Here is a 22,608-nt window from a genome sequence, read left to right as displayed (position 1 = left end):
GTGACACACCTCCTTCAATCTGTCTTTCTTACCATCTCAGACATGTGTTCCAGTTCCTAAACATATGGGTTTTCCTTACATTGTTTCTGTTTATCATCTTATCTGCAGTCAATGTTCTAGTTCTTGACCTTTCAGCCTTGAAGAGTTACCATTTCTTAAGATAGTTCATATTCTCTTCTGTGCCAAGTTCAAACACCTCACATTCGCTAATCCATTCATATTAAATTGATGCCAACTTATAATATTAGCAAATCACTTCTGTACTCTGTCCAAGACCTTCACATCTTTCCTAAAGCGTGGCTTCCAGCACTGAACACCATATTCTTGTGTAATTAAACCAGGTGTTTTTAGAAGGTGCATTGTCACCTTCTCAGGTTTGAGCCTCTTCCTTCTTATAAAGTCCAGGAGCCTATAAATGTTAAACAACTTTAGTACATGCCCAGGCATTTTAAAAACTTAAAGGGCCTGTCCCACTTACTGCCGGCACCCATGATAGGTCACCGAAATTTTCAACGTTAAGAATTCAGCATCGACCAGAAAGACGCAACAACTCTTTGGAGACCTCTCACGACCATAGGAGACCTCTCAAGACCATACAGGCTGTATTGTCATCTATTGTCATGTACTTCATTCAGAATTTTACCCTCTAACTTTTTCTTTCCATGGCTCTCAATCTAACATTGTAATTTTTTTGCATCAAAATTGATATGCTGTCCATCTTTCCTTTCTCTGGCCCATCTATGTTTTCCTGAAAGCTAACATTCTCCTCCTCAGCTCAATCTACTTCAGAGTTTCGTACCATCTTGAAATTAGGCCCTGTACACTCAAGTCCCAGATATAAATTAACACAATGGTGGTTCAGTAACAATACATGGAGAATATGACTGTACTCATCACTCAGTGCAAATAAAAGTCATTCACTCTCCTTACGTTTTCAATCACTGAGCCAATTTTCTATCTGTGATGCCACCATCACTTCTATTCCATGTGCAATAATGTTCATGAAAGCCTGTTATGCTCAAGCCTTACAAAGCTATGTAATGTTATGTCATTTTAAAAGCTTGTATTATATATGCTTGAGAGGTAAAGTAGTGATACATTCAATATTCAATCAGTTGGTTGCAAGAATATGAGGCTCATTGCATTATACAAAGACAACACTTGGTGTATTGTTGTAGGAAGGAACTGCAGATGCTGGTTTAAACCAAAGAAAGACACAAAATGCTGGAGTAACTCAGCGGGACAGGCAGCATCTCTGGATTGAAGGAACGGGTGACGTTTCAGGTCGAGAACGTTGCACTCCGGCTATTGCTTTTCTCATGGCTCTCAACCTGTGACACCTCGACCCTAAACATCACCCATTCCTTCTCTCCAGAGATGCTGCCTGTCCCGCTGGGTTACTCCAGCATGTTGTGTCTATCAGCACTTGGTGTATAATATCCAGACCAGATTTTAGAAAAGTCTCATAGTCCACAGTGGTGCAATTCTCCCTCCGTATCAATATAATTTTTGACATGCACAGCAGAGGAACACTACTGTGAGTAAACACTTCCCTTGCTCGTCTTAATTTCAAATTGATAGCTCTTAATTGAATTCTGTTTGCTAGACCAATGGTGTAGATACTTATATTCCAATGTCTTCAGAAATTCTTCGATGCAAACATTTGGTTTCAAATAATAACTTTCGTGAAACACAAAAGCAGAGGTTGTGGTTCAAATCATTGCATGTGGTCCAGTCACATCCTGAATGTGGTCAATACATTTCTGTTCATCTGGTTTGTGGTTGCAACAGTATATGTCCAGCAGAGTGTGGACAAAACAAGCTTTAGGATAATTTTCAAACCAAAACCAACAGAAATGAACAAAATATTCTGCTAGGACAGAGAAGGTCCTTTAGAAATTTACCAGGCACTAGTGGATGTGATGGAAAAAAAAAGACTAACATGTTTTAGCTACTTAGAGCTTGCACTTGAGTTTCAAGTGAAGCCATACTGTGCAAAACAAAATGCTGGAGGAACTCGGCAGGTCAAGCAGCATCTGTGGAGGGAACGGACACTTCAAGAAGGGTCTCAACCCAAATCATTGCATGTCCATTCTCTCCACAGATGGTGCCTGACCTGTTAAGTTAGAAACATAGAAAATAGGTGCAGGAGTAGGCCATTCGGCCCCTCGAGTACTTGCTCCAGTACTTTTCATTCTGCTCAAGATTCCAACATCTGGAGTTCCTTGTGTCTCCATTAAACGATGTCACATTCAGATTGAATCTGAACATTTTCATCCTTCTGCATGTAAGTCATAATGCATTAGCATTGAAAGAAAATGCCAGAAGAAAAATGAACATCCCTGTATAATTAACTCACAAAAGGAAATCCCAACTAATTTGAAGCATATCTAGTATCTTAGTTATGAATCGTATCCTCGTTTAAAAAACAACAACCAATTTCAGCATTGTTCAAGATTGCTGCGATGCCCAAGATGGTAAAATAGTTGTACACTACAATGTTGCTACAAAATTCTATCTATTTATCCGTCTATCTATCCGTCTATCTATCCGTCTATCTATCCGTCTATCTATCCGTCTATCTATCCGTCTATCTATCCGTCTATCTATCCGTCCATCCATCTATCCATCCATCTATCCATCCATCTATCCATCCATCTACACACATTGAGTTTGGTGAGAATATTTGCTAAACAATCTCAATTTAAACAAGTCAAAGTTGGTAATGCACATTTACGTTTAAAGATTATCTACTCCCGCATAACTTGGTCGAGATTCCCTGTATGGTACAATGCATATTACAGCCACTTCATACAATCATTGTATGTATGGTATTATCACCGTGGGCTCCTGCGACATATAAACATTAAACGGGAGATGGGACACACGATGAAAATTTGTGAAAGCCTGTGGTAAAAACTGGAGCAAATATCACATTCCTACACAAATGATGCAAACTGGTGGCAATCAAAACACATGGGAGGAGGGTAACCATTCAACGTTTCGAGGAAGCAATTAATTTCAATGACCAACCAACAGCTTGTTATAATAGACGAGACCGGAAAATGGGATACATGGCAACTTGGGAACCCCCTCCCCCATGCTCAGAACAAAACCTGGCACCTTAGTGAAATCTATCGTTCCGTTGCTTTAGAACAAGAGGATGCAACCAGGGCAAATGTTGATTTGCTTGTGTTACTTTACCCGAAGGTTTACAAATATCATACCCGAAGTGCCGAATGTATAATTCCAGTTATCTCGCAGCGAATAGAATGGGGGTAAACATGAAGGGGGCTTTTTCCCCCCTAATATTCTCGGCGATATAAGTATTATAGTTCAATCATCCGGTACTGTTACTCCAGCGAATATAGTTTGCGCAGTATCGAAGAGGCCCCGCGCTCGTCATTTATTCATTGGTGTAATTCACGTGTAAATTAACAAGATTGAGTCTCCCAGAGAAGTAATGTTAGAAAATTACTTACCGTACTGAAGAATGCAAACAGAATGGTGGCCAGAATGTTGGTTATACATAATTCTGTATTGGATTTCGTACAGAGAAGGATGATAATGTTTTAACTAATATTGATGCACATATTTTAATGTTTGCAAACTGTAATGGGGAAATTACACATCGTGCTGCCCATCTACTCCCAAAAGTGTTTCTCCCCCCCTCCTTTAGGTGAACTTTTTTTCTTTAGGCGAAGGGGAAAGAATGTCTTTAAAATACTGAAAGCCATCCGGCCAAAGCTGGACAAAAAATCCAAGGAATAGTTAGTTGTCTGATACGGCGTTGGCTCCAAAACCACGCACAACTGGAACAAGACGTTTTTCTTTTAAAGACGGGTTTACCACCCCCCAAGACACCATATTATTGTTGAAAAGAAACTTCGTGTAAGAAGGAACTGCAGATTTAAACCGAAGATGGATACAAAAAGCTGGAGTAACTCAGCGGTACAGGCGGCATCTCTGGAGAGAAGGAATGGGTGAGGTTTCGGGTTGAGACCCTTCTTCAAGAGTCTGGTCTTGAGTTACTCCAGCGTTTTGTCTCTGTGATGAACTTCTTCGGTTAGATTAGATAAAACACAAATAAACCAGGTGAAACAAGACTCCATTTGAATTTCGACTTGTCCCATTACTGCTGCGTATATTATAACGTGTTACACACACATTACTGCAAAGAACTAACAAGACATGTTGAAATTCAAACTGAGACACTCAAGCATTGCATCATTGAAAATGTTTCGGGGAATGATACTATTTGATAACTATAGAAGAAGAAGAAGAAATGGACAATTGTGTGTGGAATGGTAGCGGTGGATTCTCAGGTCTACCGAGAAACAATATCAAGGGAATATCTACAACTGAGATATTAATGGATTTCTGCAAATACTTACTGTTGTTATCGTTCTTCTCGCGGGTTCCGTCCACCCTGCCATCCGGCAAGATCCTCAGGAAATAGCCGCCGTTCTTACAGTAGAGTCTCTTGGGGTCCTTGAAAGCTCCCGGTGGGAAGGGGTTGGCGCCAGCATCAGGTAGTGTGTTGATCCCTCCTGCTCCAGCCGCCGCCGCCGCCATGTCCCACGCTCGCCTGGCTCTGGCCCCTGGCTCCACTCAAACCACCCACCCAACCCAGCCCAGCCCAGCCCGGCCCGGCCCGCTCCTCCTTCCCCCTCGACCCTTTCTCAAACGTGACTGCCCCTCCTTCCACTTTCTCCCTCCACCACAGCGCAACACACACACACACACCGTTAATCAGTCCTCCTCAAAATAAAGTCTCTCTCCTCCCAACTCTCTCGTCTCGTCAGGGTTTTGAGGCACGAGGAATGATGCCAACTTTTTATCAGAAGCAAAAACGGTTCATTCCATCACTTCGCAATAACTTCGTCGTCATAATTCCCGGCATTTGGCGGTGCGTGTGTGTGCGCTGCTGTTAGAGGAGTGGGAACGGGACTAGCTGGAAATGTCTACTTTCCGACAAACGCAGTGCCAAAGCCCGGCGGCCGCACTCCTCTCCCTGCGTGTGCGGCACAAGTGCGCAGGCGTCTGTGCGTGTGTGTATATTTGTGTATGTGTGTGTGTCTGGCTGTGTGTGTGTGTATTTGTGTATGTGTCTGTCTGTGTATTTGTGTATGTGTCTGTGTGTGTGTGTATCTGTGTGTGTATTTGTGTATGTGTCTGTGTGTGTCTGTGTGTGTGTATTTGTGTGTGTGTCTGTGTGTGTGTCTGTCTGTGTGTGTGTGTGTTGTGTATGTGTCTGTGTGTGTCTGTCTGTGTGTGTATTTGTGTATGTGTCTGTCTGTCTGTGTGTGTATTTGTGTATGTTGTGTATTTGTGTATGTGTCTGTGTGTGTGTGTGTGTGTGTGTGTGTATTTGTGTATGTGTGTGTGTGTGTGTGTGTGTGTGTGTGTGTGTGTGTATATATGTGTGTGTGTGTGTGTGTGTCTCTGTGTGTGTGTGTGTGTCTCTGTGTGTGTGTATATATATGTATGTGTGTGTGTGTGTGTGTATGTGTGAGTATATCTGCGTGTCTGTGTATGTGTGTGTGTGTGTGTATGTGTCTGTGTGTGTGTATATGTGTCTGTGTGTGTGTATATATGTGTGTGTGTGTGTGTGTGTATATATGCGTGTGTGTGTATATGTGTGTGTGTGTGTGTGTGTGTGTGTGTGTATATATGCGTGTGTGTATATATGTGTGTGTGTGTATATGTGTGTGTGTGTGTGTGTGTGTATGTGTCTGTGTGTGTCTGTGTGTGTGTGTGTCTGTGTGTGTGGGAGCCAACATCAAACGGCATGTTTGAGCGAGCGGAGGAAATGCGAAAGGGTGCAAGTGGTTTCAAAGAGACAACAAAATCGCTCGTGTGGCCTGGCAAGGATTTTTTTCCAATGCCAAGTCGGGTCCCCTCCTGAACTTAGTTTGTTTACACTGACCTTGCTAAATAAACGGAGAGTGACCACTAGTACATTTCTTTAAAATAAACATTTCTAATTGTTATTTATAAGAAGTAACTGGTCGCAAATATTTTTGAGACAAATTCAACGTGACGTACTAGAGAAACTATGAAATAACGCAATCGAACACTTGCACAGTGAACAAATGATCAAAAGTTTAAAACCCCCACCATAAAAAAATAAATACACAAATAACCAGCGTCATATCCTCATTTCAATTTGCAACAAAAGAATTGTTTATTTTTTCTGCTGGGAAGGGAAATATTATTTCTGCTGGTGGTTAAATTGAAATGTGGGACTTGGGCATGGGAGATGAGTGTACAAGAAGGAAGGAGTTGTCGGGTGGGTGACTTGCAGTCTTTCCAAAAGTATAATTTACTATTACAAGATGTCATTAAAAGCCAAGTTAGCAGCAACAAATTAAGATAAATTATTCTAGTAATAGCACAGGAGACCAATGATCAGATCCTCACAATCTCTTCCGGGAACAATCCAATTGGTTCAAGTTGACATAGTGGGTGAGTTCCATTTGCCTGCATTTGTCACATATCCTTACAAACCCTTCTAATACATATATCTGCCCAAATTTATTTTAAAAATCATCTGGTTCAACAGCTTCCTCTGGCAGCTCGATCCAGATATGAGTGAATTAAGTATACCTGAGGTTCCTCTTAAATCCCTCCCCACTCACCCGAAGCCTATGCCATCTCGTTTTTTAATCCTCTACCCTGAGGGGGAAATGGACTGTGAGAGTTCACTTTATCCATGGCCCTTAACATCTTGCACACATCAATAAAGTATCCCCATTCTCCTGCGCTCCAAATAAAGGAGTCCCAGCCTTTCCAACCTGTCCCTATCACTCAAGTCTGCAAGCCCATGTATCATCCGGGTGAATCACTTTTGCACTCTTTCCAACTTTGTGACATCCTTCCAATAGCTGGCAGAAATCTGCACACAGTACTCTGAGTGTGATCTCAACAACAACTTGTACAACTGCATCATGATGTCCCAATGTTTGTACCTTGTACCCTTCTCAATGAAAGATAGGGTATTGTGGTGAAGCCTTCATTACCACACTGTCCACTTGCCTTGCCACTTTCCTCATTGTGAACTATACCCTCTATTCTGAGGTCATCTGCAAATTGGCTAACATTGTTAACTACATTGTCATCCAAATCCCTAATGTATATAACAAACAGCAGCAGACCCAGCACCAACACCTGTAGCATTCCACTGGTCACTGGCCTCCAATCAGAAACACAACCCCCTACAATTACCCTTTGACTACAACTCAATTTTGAATTCCTTTAGCTAGCTCACCTTGGATTCCAAGCAACCTAACCTTCCCGAATTGCCTCCCATGTAGGATATTGTTAATGACCTTGCCACTGTCCTACTGCCCTGCCCACAAAAATTCTCTTGACTTCTTCAAAAATCTCAAATCAGATTTGTGAGATAAATTCCCATGCTCAAAGCCATACCGACCATGCAATCGATGGTAGATTCTGTCCATTAGAATCCCCTGAACATATTTTCCACCACTGATGCCAGGTTATGACAATAGACAATAGGTGCAGGATTAGGCCATTCAGCCCTTCGATTTTTAAGCCAGCACCTCTTGAAAGCCATTCAATGTGATCATGGCAGGAGATGCATCCCAGGACAATCTGTAAAAAGGGGGAAATCCTTTAAAACCGTGAGAAGAACTTTTTTCCACAGCCTTCTCCCCACAGAGGGTATCCCCCAGTGACTCCACTATCTTTAAGAGCCCTATCTAGCTCTCTCACAGACTCACAACTCTCTGTGTGAAAAAGTGTTTCCTCATCTCCGTTCTAAATGGGTTTCCCCTTATTCTTAAACAGTGGCCCCTGGTTCTGGACTCTCCCAACATCGGGAACATGTTTCCCGTCTCTAGCGTGTCCAAACCCTTAATAATCTTATATGTTTCAATAACATCCCCTATCATCCTTGCAAACTCCAGAGTATACAAGCCCAGCCGCTCCATTCTGTCAGCATATGACAGTCCCGCCATCCTGGGAATTAACCTTATAAACCTACACTGCACTGCCTAAAAGCAAGAATGTCCTTCCTCAAATTAGGGGCCAAATCTGCATACAATACTCCAAGTGGGGCCTCACTAGGGCTCTGTACAACTGCAGAAGGACCTCTTTGCTCCTATATTCGATTCCTCTTGTTATAAAGGCTAACATGCCATTCGCTTTCTTCACTGCCTGCTGTACCTGCATGCTTACTTTCATAGACTGATGTACAAGGAACCCCCAGATCCTGTTGTACTTCCCCTTTCCGAGGTTCACATCCCAGCTTCTATACTGTTGTACTTCCCCTTTCCCAGGTTCACTGGTCTAAAGTTCTATGGCTTTTCCATGCTGCCCATTTATAACTAATGGTTCGACATTAACCTCCAGTCTTCCAAAACTTCACCTATGGCTAAGGATGATGGAAATATCTCTGCACGGGTCTTTGCAAATTCTTTCTTGGCTTCCCGCAACTCCGGGGATGTATTGAAATCTGAAGAAGAGTCCCAGCCCGAAACATCACCTATCCATGTTCTCCAGAGTTACTACCTGGCCCACTGAGTTACTCCAGTACTCTGTGTCTTTTTTTTGTAGACCAGCATCTACAGCTCCTTATTTCTACAAAATGTGTTTAGTTGGCAGTGTGGCAGGAGTTTCTCCATGACAATGATGAAATGTCTGCTAGACAGTTACAAATGAGATCCTTGACTTAGGAGCAAAAAATAATAGTTCGGAGTTTAAGGAAGTCCACTGATATTTAGGACTCCATGTACACAGTTCCCAAAAATGTAGTCATATATAATGTATTTTTAACTGAAGGACGGGAGCATAAAAAATATTGAGGTTTGCTGCGTCTATACAAAGAATTAGTGAGAATATATATAGACTGATGTATTAGTTCTGAACACCAATTTTTAGAATGGGGCTCATGTTGTCGACCTCCCCATGGTGACCCCTGTCACCTGAACGACAACAGTGACTGCAGCAGAAATGCAACCTCAGTCGCCGCAGATTGGCGCCAATCCGGAGCATGCGTCGTTTTTAGGGGGGGGGGGAGGGGGGGGGCACCTATGGATGTTGAACCGGATGACATCACCCTGATGCAGACTTCTGCTGTCTCAAACGCAACAAGAAGAATCTTTAGAATGGACAGCTTGAAGATGGTCCCAACCCAAAACATTGTCTGTCTATTTCCCTCAAGAGTGGCTGCCTGTCGTGCTGAGTTCCTCCAGCACTTTTGTTTTTGTTTTAGAAAGGACAGCGTCAAGAGTCAAGTCAAGAGAGTTTATTGTCATGTGTCCCTGATAGGACAATGAAATTCTTGCTTTGCTTCAGCACAACAGAACATATAGTAGACATTGACTACAGAACAGATCAGTGTGTCCATATACCATTATATACGTAAATACACACATGACTTAGACTTCAGAAAGTGTGAAGCATAAATTCACCAGAACACCAACACACACCTGCCTGCCCTGGAAGAGATCTATAGCTCTTGATGCCTGCGGGAGACATCACACATACTAAAGGACTCATCTCATCCCGCACTTGTTTGCCCTTCTGCCCTCAGGAAAGCGTTACAGGTCCATCAAATCGCACACCGCAAGATTAACGGACAGTTTCTACCCCAAGGCCATCACCCCTCTGAACTCTGCACTGAACACACAGCCCCCATGGCCAATATTTTGTACTGCCACAACACTATACTGTGAAATATTGCACATTCTGACCACGTTTTTCTTGCCGTTTTTGTTGTTTCCATTGTCATTATTATTTATCTGTCACGTTGGAGCTCTGCTCGGGCAGTGCGCCTGAAATGTCATTGTATGTATTTACAATGACAATCAAGTGTGTTATTATTATTTAGCTTAGTTTAGTTTAGAGATCCAGCCTTTGGCCATTTGCTCCACAAGTTAGTGTCGACCAATTATCACCCATATACCTATTGGACCCTACACACAAGGGACAATTTACAGAAGCCAATTAACCTACAAAACCTGCACGTCTTTGCCAATGTGCCACCCTAACTTGGACTTCAAGGATTAAGTAGGAGATGAGGTTACATAAATCAATGTAGGCTGATATTTTCTGGAATACTGATAGTTCATCAAGTCACTGGGGTCAAGGAAAGAGCATTCACGCGCGGCCCTGTTTCCACCAACTTTCACCACTTCGCACAAGAAACACAAGACAGACACCATTATATGTGGATGCCGAGAAGTGTGTCCAGCTCTGGCTGAACAACTTCTAATCTTGTGTGTGGACTCGACAAGAAGAAGATCAAGTCACTGGAAGCTCAAGCTTTTTGAAACAAATTTTGCAAAGGACAACACAGCATTGAGGAACACTTTTCCACAACAAAATCCTTCTCAATTATTCATTTGTAATTTGTATATTTCTATTCATTAACAAAATAAAAATAATGGTTTTAGATCACATATATAATTGAATAGCAATCATTAACAAATGATTAACAAATCATGACTTCAGTTGGGAATCAGTAACATAAATTTTGTTCTTTAAATTGTACAGTCGGAGTCTATTATTTCCAGATGGAAACAGAATATTACTAGAAATACTTATCCGATTGGGCAGAATTTGGAAAGGATCTATTACAGGTTAAAGTTTAAAAAAGAGAAGTTGTACACAAAACTAGTGGACGACTAGGAAAAGGGGGAGATGCAGCGAGACCTGGGTGTCATGGTACACCAGTCATTGAAAGTAGGCATGCAGGTGCAGCAGGCAGTGAAGAAAGTGAATGGTATGTTAGCTTTCATAGCAAAAGGATTTGAGTATAGGAGCAGGGAGGTTCTACTGCAGTTGTACAGGGTCTTGGTGAGACCACACCTGGAGTATTGCATACAGTTTTGGTCTCCAAATCTGAGGAAGGACATTATTGCCATAGAGGGAGTGCAGAGAAGGTTCACCAGACTGATTACTGGGATGTCAGGACTGTCTTATGAAGAAAGACTGGATAGACTTGGTTTATACTCTCTAGAATTTAGGAGATTGCGAGGGGATCTTATAGAAACTTATAAAATTCTTAAGGGGTTGGACAGGCTAGATGCAGGAAGATTGCTCCCGATGTTGGGGAAGTCCAGGACAAGGGGTCACAGCTTAAGGATAAGGGGGAAATCCTTTAAAACCGAGATGAGAAGAACTTTTTTTCACACAGAGAGTGGTGAATCTCTGGAACTCTCTGCCACAGAGGGTAGTTGAGGCCAGTTCATTGGCTATATTTAAGAGGGAGTTAGATGTGGCCCTTGTGGCTAAAGGGATCAGAGGGTATGGAGAGAAGGCAGGTACGGGATACTGAGTTGGATGATCAGCCATGATCATATTGAATGGCGGTGCAGGCTCGAAGGGCCGAATGGCCTACTCCTGCACCTAATTTCTATGTTTCTATGTAAAATGTATTATGTTGCATATCATGATTAAGATGTATGTACAATGCTTCTAATAAAAAAATATATTTTAAAAAAAAGGAAAGAATGAAGTGTATCAGGCTCATAAGTTTAATCATAACTGAGAAAAGTTAAAAATTGTCCAGGTTTTAAGTTGCACGGAAGGCGGAGTGAGCGGAAAGAACAAAAGGAATGTTGGTAGTAGAGTAGAGACCAAGAGCGACTGATTGGTACAAGTTGGGGTGGTGTTGGCTGAGAGAGGACACTGAAGATGTGTAAGTCACAGTTAGTCTCTCTGGAGGAAATGAGATGTGAAGTGATATTGGAGATACAAAATATTGCTGATATTGGAAAAATTAAATAAAGCAGAGAAGCTGAGAAATACTCAGAATATGTGAACAAAAAATAAAGTTAACATTATGTGTTAAAAACGTTTTCTCAGAACTGTCCAGTTTGTACATTTATACTCATTATTTGTGCATTGTTTAATGATTTTAAATATTTAAGTATCTTTGAAGCATTTTAAATGAATGCAATTTTTATGTTTAAAATATTCTTGAAGTTTAAAATGTGTTAACTGGTTATTTCATTTCTATTTTTTTTTTAATGTTCCCAGATGTCAGGTTAATTTCAAATCTGTGTGGCACGGTGGCGCAGCGGTAGAGTTGCTGCCTTACAGCACCAGAGACGCAGGTTCAATCCTGCCTATGGGGGCTGTCTGTATGGAGTTTGTACGATCTCCCCGTGACCTGCGTGGTTTTCTCCAGGAGCTCCAGTTTCCTCCCACACTCCAGAGACATACAGGTATGTAGGCTAATTAGCTTGGTAAAATTGCAAATTGGTCTTAGCAGGTGTAGGATCTTGTTAGTGTGCGGGGATCGCTGTTCGACACAGACTCGGTTGGCTGAAGGGCCTGTTTCTGCGCTGCATCTCTAAACTAAACTAAGATGTTCATTCAGAAGATTAGATATTCTACCTGATTACCTTGGAAGAGTAATTAGTCAAAAACAGATTGAAAGTGAAATGGAGAATTAAAGTGATGGGCAATTTGAAGTTCACAGTCATCCTTTCAAACTAGTTCAGTCCAAAAGGGGTAGAAATATAGAAACATAGAAAATAGATGCAGGAGGAGGCCATTCTACTCCTTCGAGCCAGCACCGCCATTCATTGTGATCATGGCTGATCATCCCCTATCAATAACCCGTGCCTGCCTTCTCCCCATATCCCTTGACTCCACTATCCCCTAGAGCTCTATCTAACTCTCTCTTAAACCCATCCAGTGACTTGGCCTCCACTGCCCTCTGTGGTAGGGAATTCCATAAATTCACAACTCTCTGGGTGAAAAGGTTTTTTCTCACCTCAGTCTTAAATGACCTCCCCTTTATTCTAAGCCTGTGGCCCCTGGTTCTGGACTCACCCAACATTTGGGAACATTTTTCCTGCATCTAGCTTGTCCAGTCCTTTTATAATTTTATATGTTTCTATAAGATCCCCCCCCCCCCCCCCCTCATCCTTCTAAACTCTAGTGAATACAAGCCTAGTCTTTTCAATCTTTCCTCATACGATAGTCCCGCCATCCCAGGGATCAATCTCGTGAACCTACGCTGCACTGCCTCAATCACAAGGATGTCCTTCCTCAAATTAGGAGACCAAAACTGTACACAATACTCCAGATGAGGTCTCACCAGAGCCCTATACAACTGCAGAAGAACCTCTTTACTCCTATACTGAAATCCTCTTGTTATGAAGGCCAACATTCCATTAGCTTTCTTCACTGCCTGCTGTACCTGCACTCCAACTTTCAGTGACTGGTGTACAAGGACACCCAGGTCTCGCTGTACCTCCCCCTTACCTAACCTAACCCCGTTGAGATAATAATCTGCCCCCTTGTTCTTCAAAACAGTCTGTTTCTGGGTTCCCTATTGAAGAGGAGCACGGAATTCAGTAATCGAAAATAGACGAATAATGAGAGAATCACCTTTTCACATGAAAGAATTGTTTGGGTTCATGAATGATAGCGCGGGGGGGGGGAAGGTAAAAGGGCATGTCTGGCATTTCTTGCAGGTGATTGAGAACGACCCAGGAGAATGGTTGGTGGAGATGGAAGAGTGAACCAGAGAGTCATGAAGGAATAGTCCCTACAGATTGCTGATAGAGAGGAATTTGCCTGCTGATGAATTGTTTACTGCGAACCCACCGACACTAATGGCATGCAATACGAACCATAGCGCACATCGAGAACAATGGATACAGTCGATGAGGTTGGAGCAGGTGCAGTGAACCTCTGCCTCACCTCAGTTTCAGTTTAGTTTATTGTCATGTGTACCGATGGTACAGTGAAAAGCTTTTTGTTGCGTGCTAACCAGTCAGCAGCAAGACAATACATGATTACAATCAATCCATTTACAGTGTATAAATGCATGATTAGGGAATAACGTTTAGTGCAAAGTAAATCCAGCAAAGTCCGGTCAAGGATAGTCCGAGGGTCACCAATGAGGTAGATAGTAGTTCAACACTGCTCTCTGGTTGTGGTAGGATGCTTCAGTTGCCTGGGAAGAAACTGTCCCTGAATCTGGTGGTGTGTGTTTTCACACTTCTATACCTTGTGCCTGATAAGAGAGGGGAGAAGAGGGAGTGGCCAGGATGCGACTCGTTCTTGATTATGCTGCTGGCCTTGCCGAGGCAGCGTGAAGGGCCTGTCCCACCTTCACGAGGCAATTCACAAATTCTCCCGAGTTTTCCCCTGATTCAAACTCGCAGAATGTTCGTAACAAGTCCATAGGAGGCCGTAGGAGTCTGTAGATATATCGTAGCGGCTCGTCATGCCAGCCGTAGGTACTCGGGGAATCAGGTAAGTTGAGACGTTTTTTCCAGCCCGATGAAAAATGTCCAAAAGTTCAAAAATAGTCGGGATGAAAAAAATTGCAACTTTTTACTCGTAGTTAGTTCGTGGGTTAGACCGTGGTAGGCTGTGAGTGTAGTCGTGGGTATTTGTAGATATTTGTGGGTACTCGTAGCTCGGCAGCTGGACAGAGATAAACAGATGAGTGAAAAAAAAAAAAGCTTAAGTCAACATCAGCACGTGACCTCTGTCACTCCAGTTCATGAGCATATTCGTCGAAAGTCGTAGGAGTTCGTAGATTACCAAAATCTCAATTTTTTTTTTAGGTCCTTTAAACTCGGCAGAGGTTTTGGATTAAGTCGTGAAAGTGGGACAGGCCCTTGAGGTATAAATTGAATCAATAGGTTGGTTTGTGCGTTGACCTGGGCTGTGTCCACAATTTGCCGTAATTTCTTACAGTCCTGGATGGAGCTGTTCCCAAACCAAGCTGTGATGCTTCCTGATAAAATGCTTCCCATGGTGCACCCGTAGAAGCTGGTGAGAGTTGTTGGGGACATGCCAAACCTCCTAAGCCTTCCAAGGAAGTAGAGGCGTTGGTGTGCCTTCTTCGTCGTTGCTTCAATGAGGGTTATCCAGGAGAGGTTGCTGGTGGTATTGACTCAGACGGATTTGATATTTTCGGTCATCTCTACTTGGCACCATCAATGCAAACTGGGGTATGTTTACCGCTTTGCTTCCTGAAGTTGATCACTATCTCCTTTGTCTCTTGCTGATGTGAGAGAAAGGTTGTTGTATCGACACCCAGATTCGAGTTTCTCAATCTCCTTCCTGTACTAGATCTCATCATTATTTGATATCCGGCCCAAAATGGTGTCGTCGTCTGCGAATTTGAAAATTGAATTTGTTTTGTACATGGCTGCACAGTCGTGGGTGTACAAGGAGTAAAGAAGGGGGTTAAGAACTCATCCTTGTGAAGCACCAGTGTTGAGGATTATCATGGGAGATGATTTGTCCCATAGAAACATAGAAACATAGAAATTAGGTGCAGGAGTAGGCCATTCGGCCCTTCGAGCCTGCACCGCCATTCAATATGATCATGGATGATCATCCAACTCAGTATCCCGTACCTGCCTTCTCTCCATACCCCCTGATCCCCTTAGCCACAAGGGCCACATCTAACTCCCTCTTAAATATAGCCAATGAACTGGCCTCAACTACCCTCTGTGGCAGAGAGTTCCAGAGATTCACCACTCTCCCTAGTCACCTATTCACCACTAGTCCCCTATCCTCACTGATTGGGGTCTGTTGGTCAGGAAGTCGAGGATCCAGTTGCAGCTATGAGAGCTGTCCCCAAATCCTGCGAGTTTGGTGATAAGCCTGGATGCTATAATGGTATTAAAGGCAGAGCTATAGACCTGAAATGACTGTTGGGGGATACTGAATGGAGTCTGAGACGAGGCATTAGAACAGGTGTTGCATCTCCTGTGGTTGCAGTGGAAAGTTCCAATGGAGGGGGTGGTTTGGGTGGGAAGGGACAAGCGAACCAGGGAGTTGCGGAGAGAACGGTCACTGTTGAAAGCAGAAAGGGGTGAAGATGGGAAGATGTGTTTAGTGATGGGATCTCATTGGAGGTGGCAAAAATGTTTGAGGATGATGTGTTACATACGAATGTTGATGGGATGAAAAGTGAGGACTAGGGGATTCTGACCCTGCTGCGACTGGGGGGGAGGGCAAGTGCCTAACTACGTGATACAGAGGAGACACGTGCGAAGGCCTCATCTGTGATAGAAGAGGGGAACCCCTGTTCCCTAAAGAACGAGGGATGTCCTGGTATGGAACATCTCACCTTGGGAGCAGATGTGGCGGAGAAGGAGAAATTGGGGTTAGTGGATAGAGGCTGCTAAAGCCCATGGCATCAAAGGGAAGATACTAGCATGGATACCAGATTGTCTACATGGCAGAAAGCAGCAGCAATAAAGCCGTCTTCTTCTCGTTGGCTGCTAGTGACTAGGGGTGTTCCGCTCGGGTCGGTGCTGGGGCCGCTACTGTTCATGTTGTATATTAATGATTTGGATGAGTGATCTTTTTTGAATGACCAAGTTTGCAGATGAAAGGAAGATTTCATTTTGGGTTTTGGGAGCAGGTAGTGTAGAGAAAGCAGGGACTTTGCAGAAGAATTTGGACGGGTTGGGAGAGTGGGCAAAGAAGTGGCAGATCGGGTACAACGTCACAAATTGTGACAGATTCTTGATTGGTATGGATGACAGGGGTTATGGGGAGAAGGCAGGAGATTGGGGTTCAGGGGGAAAGATTGATCTGCCACAATGGAATGGCGGAATAGACTTGATGAGCCTAATTCTGCTCCTATAACATAAACAACTGCAGGAGATGCAACACCTGTCCTAATACGTCCTCCCTCAGCGCTATCCTCTACAGTCCTTTCAGGTCAGGCAACTGTTTACTTGCACCACCTCCAACCTCATCCACTGTATCCATACTTCTCGATGTGGGTTCCTATATATCGGTGAGACCAAGCGCAGACTCGGTGATCGTTTTGTAATACACCTACACTCAGTCTGCCTTGGCCTACACAATCTCCTGGTTCCCAAACAGAGACTAAGACTTTTGCCTCCATCACAGTGAGGAGGTGCTTGGTGAACTCACTGTGGTGGATGTTAATTTGTGTTTATTGTATGTTTTGTTTTTTATTATTATTGTGTATGACTGCAGGCAACGAAATTTCGTTCAGACCGAAAGGTCTGAATGACAATAAAGGAATCAAATCAAATCAAATTTTAACTCTCCTTCCCATTCCCATACTGACCCGGGCCTCCTCCGCTGTCAGAGTGTAGCCACACCCAAATTAGAGGAACAGTACCTCATATTTCACTTGGGCAACTTACAAGCCAGCGGTATAGAAACATAGAAAATAGGTGCAGGAGTAGGCCATTCGGCCCTTCGAGTCTGCACCGCCACTCAATATGATCGTGGCTGATCATCCAACTCAGTATCCTGTACCTGCCTTCTCTCCATACCCCCTGATTCCTTTAGCCACAAGGGCCACATCTAACTCCCTCTTAAATATAGCCAATGAACTGGCCTCAACTACCTTCTGTGGCAGAGAGTTCCACAGATTCACCACTCTCTGTGTGAAAATCATTTTTCGCATCTCAGTCCTAAAGAATTTCCCCTTTATCCTTAAACTGTGACCCCTTGTCCTGGACTTCCCCAACAGGCAACAATCTTCCTGCATCTAACCTGTCATCCTGCATCTAATCCCTTAAGAATTTTGTAAGTTTCTATAAGATCCCCCCTCAATCTTCTAAATTCTAGCGAGTACAAGCCGAGTCTATCCAGTCTTTCTTCATATGAAAGTCCTGACATCCCAGGAATCAGTCTGGTGAAACTTCTCTGTACTCCCTCTATGGCAAGAATGTCTTTCCTCAGATTTGGAGACCAAAACTGTATGCAATACTCCAGGTGTGGTCTCACCAATGCCCTGTACAACTGCAGTAGAACCTCCCTGCTCCTATACTCAAATCCTTTTGCTATGAATGCTAACATTCCATTCGCTTTCTTCACTGCCTGTTGCACCTGCATGCCTACTTTCAATGACTGGTGTACCATGACACCCACGTCTCGTTGCATCTCCCCTTTTCCTAATCGGCCACCATTTAGATAATAGTCAACTTTCCTGTTTTTGCCACCAAAGTGGATAACCTCACATTTATCCACCCAAAGTGAATAACCTCACATTTATCCATTATGAATTTTGATTTCTCTAAATTCAAGTAAACCCCTGAATTCATCCCCCAGAATTCTCCCACCCCCCCCCCCCCCCCCCCCCCCCCCCCCCCCCCCCCCCCCCCCTGCCTGCCTCGTTATCCTACTAGTTCCACTCTTCGCATCCTTGTATCCCTTTGTTATCACCCCCAGCTAACAATGGGCCAATATGGGCTCCACCTTTCCTTGGCCATCTGGTGCTTTCTTCTGGGCTTGTCTTACCTCCAGTTCCCTCCCCTCTACTTTCAATCTGAAGAATTAAGAATGATAATGATGAATTTCTCGGTGTTAATCAGCTTGCTCTGAATGGAGCTAAAGCAAAAGTAGTAAGAGTTATGCAATGCAACTTGCTGCAGAGTTTGCAAAGCTGCAAGGAGAAAATTTCAAACAAAACTCTTCGAAGGAAATTATTCTATTTATGTGTAGACAGTCTATAGCATTCATCACGCCTCCTGCTTATTTTTGCATAATACATGGAAAACTATTGTAAAGCCTTCATGAGGCGATGGCAATCTGCTGTGACATTCATTATGAAGCGGGGCCAGTCAGCAGGTTCTGAACTGTATTCAGCAGTCAAAGTTGGCAACACCAGTATTTTGCAGAGATAAAATATAATGAGATTTATGTAATTACAAGAGATGTCTATTGGTAGACTACAAACATTCTTCAGTCTTATTTTAAATGTTTAAACAAATTTGGTGGAAATCTGCAAAACAGCCCAACAATGATAATTAAAATAACTTACTAGAAAGAATGTCACAATTAGGCACAGTTGAAAGGATTGAAAAATGAAAGCTGGGAACTGTGAAATTCATGTGCACAAGGTGTATATTGGTGTATATAACAATAAACAAATCTGAATCTGTACATACTGTAACTAATGGATAAGTGTTTTCAAAATAAATCTCCTTTAAAATTTCCCCTCACATCTTAACACCTTTTTGACATTTCCAGCCTACGGGAAGATTCTGACCATCAACCCTATCTTTGCCTCACAATTTTATCTACTTCTATCAGGTCGCACCACAGCCTCCAATCCTCCATCAAAAACGATCCAGGTTTGCTCAAAGCATCCTTAGAGCTCTCCAATCTAGGCGTATCATGATAAACCTCTTCCACGCCCTCTGCAAATCTTCTGCATCCTCCCACTAATGTGACAACTCAGAACTGTGAACAATACTCTCCAGTCTGAAGAAGGGTTTCGGCCCGAAACGTTGCCTATTTCCTTCGCTCCATAGATGCTGCTGCACCCGCTGAGTTTCTCCAGCTTTTTTGTGTAACCAACAATACTCTCCATGTGGCCTTACCAAAATGTTGCTTGGTCCATTAGATACAAAGGCAGTTAGCTCTATCACATGATGTGTTACTAGTCTCCTTATCCTATGTAGTGTGAATAGGCTTTCTCGCCAAGCAGTTATTCGGCTGGAACAGCATAATTAGTGATCTGGTAGTTAAAGTGAATTTAGGGAATAATTATCTTAAGATGATGGACTTTAAGAAATAAAGCTTGACTGCAATTTAGTTCAATCTAAACCAAGGTTTTAAATCTGTATTAAGCAAACTGAAGAAATAAGATGGGGTGGAACATTGCAACTTCACGTGGGAAGAAGAAGAAGAAGAAGGAGAAGGAGAAGGAGAAGGAGAAGGAGAAGGAGAAGGAGAAGGAGAAGGAGAAGGAGAAGGAGAAGGAGAAGGAGAAGGAGAAGAAGAAAAAAAAAGGTGAAAGTTAACCTTGGCAAATTGGGAAAGTACATTAAGTAGAATGTCAGTAAACATCTTGAAAAGAGCTAACTTTGGGAACATTTTAGAATTCAGCCAAGGAGGACCAAGGCATTGATGAGGAAAGAGGAAATGGAAAACAAGAGTAGGCTAGCAAGAAACTTAAAACTTGTAAAGGTAAAAAGTAAAAGATTAGTTCAAATTAATACAGGATCCATTTCTGAATGAAGCTGGAGAAATCAAAGAGGGGAACAAGAAAATGGAAGCAATTATAAACAAGTATTTTCTGAGCGTCTTCATGAACACTACATACTTGAGCTCCCTATATCTGTGCAGAACATAATGCCGAGTTAAACTAATCTCTGCATTCTGCACACGATCCACGATTCCTTGCATATCTATGTGTTTGTTTAAAAAGCCTCTGTCATATTGTCTCCTCCACCACACCTGGCAGCACATTCTAGACATCCACCAATCTCTGTGCACAACACTGTATACAACATCCCCTCTGACCTTAAAGCTAGACCCTCTAGTCTTTGGCATTTTCACCCAGGGAAAAAGGTTCTGACAGTCTTTCCTATCGATGATCTCACAATTTTATAAATTTCTATCAGGTCCGAGGAAAAACTTCTTTACGCAGAGAGTTGTGAATCTATGGAATTCTCTGCCACAAAAGGCAGTGGAGGTCAATTCACTGGATGTTTTCAAAAGAGAGTTAGATTTAGCAGGAACAGGGTACTGATTTTAGATGATCAGCCATGATCATATTGAATGGCAGTGCTGGCTTGAAGGGCCGAATGGCCTACTCCTGCACCTATTTTTCTATGTTTCTCCACTCAAGCTCCAATGCTCCACAGAAAACAATCCAAGTTTGTCCAACCATTTTTTATAGCCAATACCCTCTAATCCAGGCAGCATTCTTTGCCTACTTTGAAGAAATTATCCTCTCTCCAACGAGTTTCCCTTATCCCTAACCAGTTTGAAGAAGGGTCTCAACCCAAAACGTCACCCATTCCTTCTCTCCAGAGATGCTGCCTGCCTTGCTGAATTACTCCAGTGTTGTGTGTCTATCTTCAGCTTCAACCAGCATCTGCTGTTCCTTCTTACACATAAAGGCTGCATTCTGCTAATTGGTCATTGACCCAAACAATTCTAGTAAACCTCTGTAGCATCCTCACCAAAGCCTCCAAGTCCTTCCTTTAATTGGGTGACAAGACCTGCACATAATACCAGAAATGCAGAGTATTATAAAGCAATGACTTCCTGACTTTTATACACAGAGCCTTGACCATTGAAGGCAAGCATATACATGTCCTTCTTTATCACACTATCTTCTTGTGTTGCCACTTTCAGGGAGCTATAGAAACATAGACACATAGAAAATAGGTGCAGGAGTAGGCCATTCGCCCCTTCGAGCCTGCACCGCTATTCAATATGATCATCCAACTCCAGTATCCCATCCCTGTCTTCTCTCCATACACCCCGATCCCTTTAGCCACAAGGGCCAGATCTAACTCCCTCTTAAATATAGCCAATGAACTGGCCTCAACTACCTTCTGTGGCAGAGAATTCCACAGATTCACCACTCTCTGTGTAAAAAATGATTTTCTCATTTCGGTCCTAAAAGACTTCCCTCTTATCCTTAAGCTGTGACCCCTTGTTCTGGACTTCCCCAACATTGGGAATAATCTTCCTGCATCTAGCCTGTCCAACCCCTTAAGAATTTTGTAAGTTTCTATAAGATCCCCCCCCCCTCAATCTTCTATATTCTAGCGAGTATTATTCTGTATTTTTATTTCTATATTGCACTATACTACGGACTGACGCTAAACTGCATTTCGTTGTACCCATACTTGTATTTGTGCAATGACATTAAAGTTGAATTGAATTGAATTGAACATGAACATTGAACAAATGACATTAAAGTTGAATTGAATTGAATTGAACAAGATCCCTCTGTACATCAATGCTATTAAGGTTCTTGCCATTAACCATACAGTGTCCCCTTGCATGCACGTATGCTGAGAAACCCATCTACATTTATATCCATGTATTTATATATCACAAACAACAGAGGTCCCAGTGCAGATCCCTGCGTAACTCCACTCGTGTTAGAGCTCCAGCCACAATAACACCATTCCACCACTACCTTCTGTGTCGTGTGGCTGACAGTTCTGAATCCAAACTACTGAGTCACTGTTGACACAGGGATTCTATAGATGTCTTTTTTTGCAAAGAAAGGTACAAAGTGCTGGAATAACTCAGCGGGTCAGGCAGCATCTCTGAAGAACATGGCCAGGTGACCTTTCATGTCAAGACACTTCTTCAGACTGTGTGTTGGGGGAAGGGAGGTGAAGAAAGCTGGAAGAGAGAAGGGGCAGGACAAAACCTGGTGAGTGATAGGTGGATACACCTGCAGGGAAATTTTGATAGGCAGATGGTTAGCCAAATGGTCGAGATGGACATACAAGATGTGTGAGATAAGGATAGAAGAGGTGTGAATTTTGAAGTGAGAAGAATGAATATAGGCGGAAGTTGAGGGGGAAGGGGAGAAATGAGTGCGGGTCCACGTCGGGCACAGGGAAGGGGGGGGGGGGGGGGGGGGGGGGGGGGTGATGGAAAGGGAAACAAAAGTGGTTTGTTTTTAAGTTAGTTAGCAAAAACTGGAGAATTCAATGATCATGCCATTAGATTTTAAGCTACCCAAGCAGAATATGGAGTGCTGCTTCTCCAGTTTTTGTATGACCTCCCGCTGCCAATGGTCTGGGGGAAAGGGGAGCACGTCACTGTGTGTTTCATACATCTTAATCTTCAATATCAGCCTACCATGAGTGATTTATCAAATGCCTTATTAAAATTCACGAAGGCAAC

General features: G+C 42.9%; 1 protein-coding gene across 1 annotated transcript in view; it reads right to left on the bottom strand.

Annotated features, from left to right (window-relative positions):
- fgf2 (fibroblast growth factor 2) overlaps window positions 1–4,620 on the bottom strand; it is a 49,338-nt gene extending 44,718 nt beyond the window's left edge. Inside the window, exon 1 of the mRNA XM_055647342.1 lies at window positions 4,395–4,620. Coding sequence (XP_055503317.1) covers window positions 4,395–4,575 — 181 coding nt within the window. The 5' untranslated portion in view covers window positions 4,576–4,620. The remainder of the gene's footprint in view (window positions 1–4,394) is intronic.
- Window positions 4,621–22,608: the final 17,988 nt, after the last annotated feature.

The sequence above is a fragment of the Leucoraja erinacea genome, chromosome 1, assembly GCF_028641065.1.
Source record: "Leucoraja erinacea ecotype New England chromosome 1, Leri_hhj_1, whole genome shotgun sequence".
Lineage (NCBI taxonomy): Eukaryota > Metazoa > Chordata > Chondrichthyes > Rajiformes > Rajidae > Leucoraja > Leucoraja erinaceus.
This window is presented reverse-complemented; position numbering and strand designations above follow the sequence as displayed.